This window comes from Rhopilema esculentum, chromosome 5, assembly GCF_057945365.1.
Source record: "Rhopilema esculentum isolate cy_ngs chromosome 5, ASM5794536v1, whole genome shotgun sequence".
NCBI classification, from domain to species: domain Eukaryota; kingdom Metazoa; phylum Cnidaria; class Scyphozoa; order Rhizostomeae; family Rhizostomatidae; genus Rhopilema; species Rhopilema esculentum.
The window spans coordinates 7,334,106-7,340,105 of NC_142819.1; the positions used below are offsets into that span (position 1 = coordinate 7,334,106).

The 6,000-nt window shown below is 37.2% G+C and overlaps 1 protein-coding gene across 1 annotated transcript; it reads left to right on the forward strand.

The window, feature by feature from the left end:
- Positions 1-2,436: 2,436 nt before the first annotated feature.
- On the forward strand, positions 2,437-4,755 carry LOC135689561 (ciliary microtubule inner protein 5). Its single transcript, XM_065206814.2, has 3 exons — positions 2,437-2,912; positions 3,765-3,804; positions 4,369-4,755. The coding sequence occupies exons 1-3, from the start codon at positions 2,650-2,652 to the stop codon at positions 4,555-4,557; spliced, it is 492 nt and encodes a 163-aa protein (XP_065062886.1). The 5' UTR covers positions 2,437-2,649; the 3' UTR covers positions 4,558-4,755.
- Positions 4,756-6,000: the final 1,245 nt, after the last annotated feature.

Consider the following 6,000-nt stretch of genomic DNA (forward strand, 5'->3'; position numbering starts at 1 on the left):
ACGAAGCTGATGAATGATGAAGAGTTAAAGTTGAATAGGATAGAATTTCCGTTAGTGTGAAACCGCTGGTGTGATTCAAATTACTCTACAGAGCCGGATAAACCTGATTAAAAAATAGTTGCTGGTCAATCTAACACTGTGGCGTATAATTCGCAACCTCTATTTTTCTATGATAATAACGGACTTTCCTAATATTTTTGTCAAATCTGTATCGAGGGGCAAATCACTCCAAGAAAATCTCGTACACCTTTTGTGAAAATCCTATTGTTTTATATGAAAATCCCTGGAAATCCTTTTGTTTTAGGGAAAATCTCGTACGCTATTTGCAAGAGTGAATTGCCCCTCGATCTGTGTAACGGGAAAGGGACGGGCAAAGAACGACTACCCGGATGGACTACCCCAAGCGGCACCATGGTTGCCGCCGAAGGACTAGAATTTTGATGCTTCCAGTTCTCTGGAAAATTCACTATTTTAAGCAAATTTTTTTAAGCATTGCTTCTATTCCTATTGAAAATTCTTACATTTATGCAAGCAAATTGAACAGCAGATAAAAACAACTGGTACAATTTCGCCCGAGGGGCAAATCACTGCTTAAAATCACGTACGCTCTCAAAAATAATCACACTTTAATCACAAATTAATCACATTAACCGCAAAAAATCACATTAATCGCATTAACATCATATTAATCACAAAAAACCACCAGTCACATTAAGCGCAAATATTTGAATCTTTAGTCACGTTTATTCGCCTATGTTATTGAAAAAATTAAATGTCCCTTTCAAGGTTTTGAACACTTTAATGTACATGTTCAAAAATTTGCCAACACACTCGAGAACATGAGCATAAATGAAGGCCCCGTTCTCACGCCGGGGTCGCTGAAACAACTAAAAGATGAAATATAATTTTGTTGCCGATTTTAAGTACTTCGAAGCTTGGGTGTTGGGGCTATGCGGGACACCCGGTGGGTCCCTTTCAAGTGAGTTTGTAAAACCCAGGACAAACAGACCTCTGTGAAAGAGATGCGTGGAATATGAACAGGTCCGCCGAGAGGGGGACAAGGAAGAGCAAACTGCCCCAAGGCCTCGAGGTTTAGGGGATCTCTTAAAGCCAGGAATTCCAATATAAGAACTGAATTTTAAGAAAACGCAACAAAGTATGCCTAAAAAGTTGTAAAACGTTATAAATAATTGTAAAAGACATTCTGAGATGTATTTCAAGCTAATTTAAATGGCGTGGCCGGAAAGATTTTCTGCTCGCCTCGCTCGCAGTCCTAAAAGTGCTCTGTCACGTTTGTGTTTGTATCGAATGTGCACTATGTGCACTGCAGCATTGATTTGTGCCACATTCTTTGCAGTCTTAAAGAGACTATAGTTAGAGAAAAGAGGATACACCCCAACAAATGAAGCAAATGAACCTTTAAAGGTGATAAAAGCTAGCAATTTTTCGTAGGTGCATGGTTTCCTGGTACGTACCATTTTTGGCGACCTGTGGTTTGTGATTGGAGATGTCATACAAATGAGCAGGCCTTCTTATGATCATTTTCTCCCGGCCCTTTTCTAGGGGCCCAACGTCCCTGTTTTATACTCATTCCCCATTGATTGCTGATCTACGTAACAAAAATCTCTGCCGAACTGCCACGATAGGTTGTCATTTGATTCACCAAATACAAATACTGTAGTTTGATTTGACCTATGACTGGGCTTACCATTATGTATTTTCGTTTTATTCATGTATCTTGCCCTATGTCGCCTCTTCAAACGGGTTTGATTGCACAGAAAACCTATTTGAAAGCACTTTCAAATATGTGATTAATTTTTAAAAAGTCACGAATTAATCACAAATTAATCACTTTAATCACTGAAAAATCAAATTAATCACAAATTAATCACTCGTGATATTTAATCTCGTACACCATTTTCATTAGTGATTTGCCCCTCGAGTTCGCCGTGGTCTTGCCAACTTTGTACCGTGGTACCGTGTTGTCACGTTACTTCTAAAGCTATTCCATCTTAGCATTCCTTTTGAATGTTAAAAAATCTGGAGCTCATTGTGAATCGCAGTTGATGCTTTCACCGATAAACTTTAGGGGAAATGGACTCAAGGCACAATTTTACCTAAAGAGGGCCTGGCGCCTGGATTTCTGGAATTGGTGTCAACAATAAATGTATAAAATAAGGAACACCGCAACGTGCTGAGAACAAACAACGACAAATACAATCAAATATTAGCCTATATTTCGACCTGGCACATGGGGGCTTCATCAGAGCAAAAGTAAACGGATTTTTTATAAGTCCTCCCTAATAAAGGTCCACTCCCTTAGAAAGGAGACTGGGAATAGCATTCTGTAATGACGTCTTCAAGAAGTATCAAATACCACCTCAAAGTACCATGCATTCAAAAAATCGGTTGTATAAGGATTTGCTCCCACTTCTTGTTAACCCGTAACACTTCGCAAGATTCAGGGTTCGTAAGAACAAGGCAGATCCAAAACTGCAGCGTTCTTTTTGCAACATAACTATTTGAAGTTACTATGGTAATATGGAGTTTACACCTGGTGTCAAGATATTTGCATGACAAAAGGTCACCACAACATGAAGAATCAAACGTTATTACAGCAGATCAAGGCAATGAATATTCACCAGGAATATGGGATCAACAAACCAATATCGCGCTGTTTCTTCAACGTATCGAATACCGAATTCAAATGTGAATGCCCTGCTGCTTCCTTCGACTGATTCCAGCCAGTTCCATTCTGCTTGCATCCCTAAAGAAACCAGAGAGCGTGTCAAGTCTGCACCACCTAGGTCTAAGGAGAATCGACCGAAGGATTATGCGCTGTGCAATCACGTTAATGAAGATCGCAGATGGACAGAAAGATGCAGTAAGGAAAGGAATCTGCAAAAGACATGGTAAGGACGGTTGTTGGTCAATATCTATTGCCTGAGTACCTTCCTTAGGACATACAATCGCACGATTCTTAGGCCTTACTAGCCTTCGTAATTATTGGTCAATGCACAAGTAAGTAAGTTCTCATTGGGTATAAAGGTCAAAAGATCAGCGACAGTGATACACAAAGACTTGAATGATTCTGGACAATATGTTGCTTTTTGCCAAACAGCAATGTTTTCAGAGTGCCAGCAATAGGGGTCATGTGCAAGGATGTAGGAGGCATTATAAAAATAGGAGGGGGTAACTGTTTAATGGGGAACCCTAACAAAGATTCTATAAGGTTAAAAAACCAGAGTAAGGGACAACCTAACAAAGATTCCAGAAAGGTTGACAAAAGGATGTTTCTGAAAGCCTGGTTACAATGATAAAGATATCATTTTCTGGCTTAGTTGTCAGCAGTCCCACTGCAAGGTTTCCCTTGCCCTGTACCAAAAGAATTTTCTTTGCCAATGCCCTTTAGATAAGCTAATAATACATTTCTGAAAATTTATTGAAGTTATTTTCTTGAAATTGTTTGAAAATTGTTAAATTTTTATTCATAGCTTTGTTATGTTTTACTAAGTGCTTTCTTAACAGAAAACTTGTAATTAAGATTCCATGCATTGTTTTCTGCATTATGTTTAGCAAAAAACAGTCCTGCATTTCAGGAACCACTCTAGTCCATAGGAACCACCTACTTTCTATTTGGTAAATTCAATAAATTTCAATTATTTAACAATCATTTATTTTTTGAATTTTGAAATGTTTAGGTATTTTATGTCATTTTACTTAGTACCAACCTACAATAATCTTTCTATTAATTTTTTTGTCAGGGATACTAAATATCAATTCATGACAGAATTTGACCAGAAGGTAATTTATGTTTTGTTACCTGTGAGCTCATTTATATTGATGACTCGGAAACTGACAGAAATCTATACCATTCCTCCTTTCCTGGTATCATGTCCCAAAATCTCAAGAAAAAAAGCATTGCCCAGAAAAGAGTATCTTCAAGCTCATATTTATAAATCTATTCTCAAATACACCTGTCCTTCAATCTGAATTGAGTTATCACAACAAATTTCCTATTGGATACTTCTAGGCTATGCCCTGGACTATTAATATGCTGGGAACGCAGAAGCAAGGGAGCTGGGGGGCTCTAGCCCCCCCCCAAAGATTCCAAAACATACTTAAAACCATTACAAAAAATTGCCTTGGTTTTTAGCATGTTAAGCCCCCCCCAAATGTTTTAACCCCCTCAATCTGTAATATGCTCCACTGTCCATGTGAATGTGTCACCATAACTCCACCCTAGTTTATTCTTGTTTTGCTATAGGATTTATGAATCCTTTTCATTTGGACCTGTCGTTTGTAACCTTACCCATTGTGCCATTCTAACATCCTTATACTCTACTAACTGAATTCCAATTATCTTAGGGAAATCCAAGACAAAAAAGGATCCCTGATGAAACAAACACATCACAATTTTCAAGCCATTTCCCAGCTGCAATTTCACAACATATTGGAAGAAGGGCACAATCAGCACCAGCCCAGAGGATGCAAAGACTTGAAATGACAATGCATAGAGGCAAGAGGAAAAGTAAAGATTTGATTTATTATGATTGAGTAGAACTTTTCAAAAGCTACTGTATATAAACATATGGTTTGGCTTATAAAGCAAACTATGTATGAGGTTATAAATAAAGTTGGACCTCCGAGTGTGATCTGGGTAACCTTCAAAGGAGGTTTGCATTATTTTCATCAACAATTTTGTCTATATAGTTTTATTTTGAAATCTATTTATTTTTGCATCTATTAAGTTAAGTTGATGTTGATGTTTCATTTTCCTCTCTAATCAAAGTAAGCAAGATGACACAAATGCTAGAGGTTTTAAAAGGTAATTTTGATAATATGCTTCATCAACAAAGAATCTTAATGCCTGGTTCCCATTTGCAAGTCAAAGCTTCAATATTAAATGTCCTTGCTTTGTTGCATGTTTTGTACAAAGTCATGTTCTAACCAACAAAAAGCTGTTTGTCTTTGTCAAACATACTTCCCTTTTCTGTGATACTGTACAATTGGAAAATCAAGGAATTGAGCAGGCACATCTTGACAAATAAAAGAAGACTCTATTAATTAGATGAGCTCATAAGCTCAACGAGCTCATCAAGGTCTCTAGCTTTTTGCATCAAGACTTCACTTTGTTCTTGCTGCTTTCCATCATCTTCAGTTAATTTTGTGGTGTCAACTTCTAAGAACTTGGCAACCTTCTTTGAGAAAGCTTCTTTGACCTGTGCTAACTTTTGTTTGCCATGACTTAACTTTGCATGCTTTGGCAGCTTGATAGGTGAGACTTCTATATCTTCCAACAAAGCCTTTAAGCTATCTCTGTCTGTGTCAGTTGGTGCATTTTTATCACATACTCCATCATCATTCACTTCATCGATGTTATAAACCCCAGATTTTTTCACATCATCATGAATTCTGGTAGTTGCCTGAATAAAATAGTTGGGGCAAAGTTTATTACCAGGGACGATATGGTAACCAAGATGGGAAAGCTCCTTTGCAAGGGATGGCTTTACCTCCTTTAACCCACCTAAAAGATATAAAGGTTTCAGTGACATCACAAAAAAGAGATACAAACACTTGACATTATTTGAATTTTGCCTTGGTTGGAAAAACTGTTCAATACACACATTAGCATGAAGAACCACAGTGAAAAGCACAGGTTTCATTTAGAAAAGAAAAGAATTGCCTTATTTGAGTGTTGATTGTAAAACATACTTCAAAGTCAAAATCATCTCTTTTTGTATCCGTTTCTATTTTATTCCTATAACAATATATTTTCTCTGGGGCCATGTTATTTCTTTATTTCAGAGAACTACTTGTAAAAATGCTTCTTATTATGAAACACGGTCCAAGAGTTGCCGTCAGATTCAAAATGCAATTAGGAATTGATGCATAATTCTATTTTTACTCACCTTTTACTTCATTTTGATGGGCTTTGAAAGGGTTGCAGCAATTCTTTTGGTATAGCAAAAACCTCTGTGTTACAACTTTTTCATGATA

Coding starts and splice junctions, on each gene's coding strand:
- LOC135689561 (XM_065206814.2), top strand. CDS start 2,650: ATGGGATCAACAAACCAATATCGCGCTGTTTCTTCAACGTATCGAATA. Junction 2,913..3,764: donor AGGAATCTGCAAAAGACATG/GTAAGGACGGTT, acceptor TTTTTTTGTCAG/GGATACTAAATATCAATTCA. Junction 3,805..4,368: donor TGACAGAATTTGACCAGAAG/GTAATTTATGTT, acceptor CAATTATCTTAG/GGAAATCCAAGACAAAAAAG.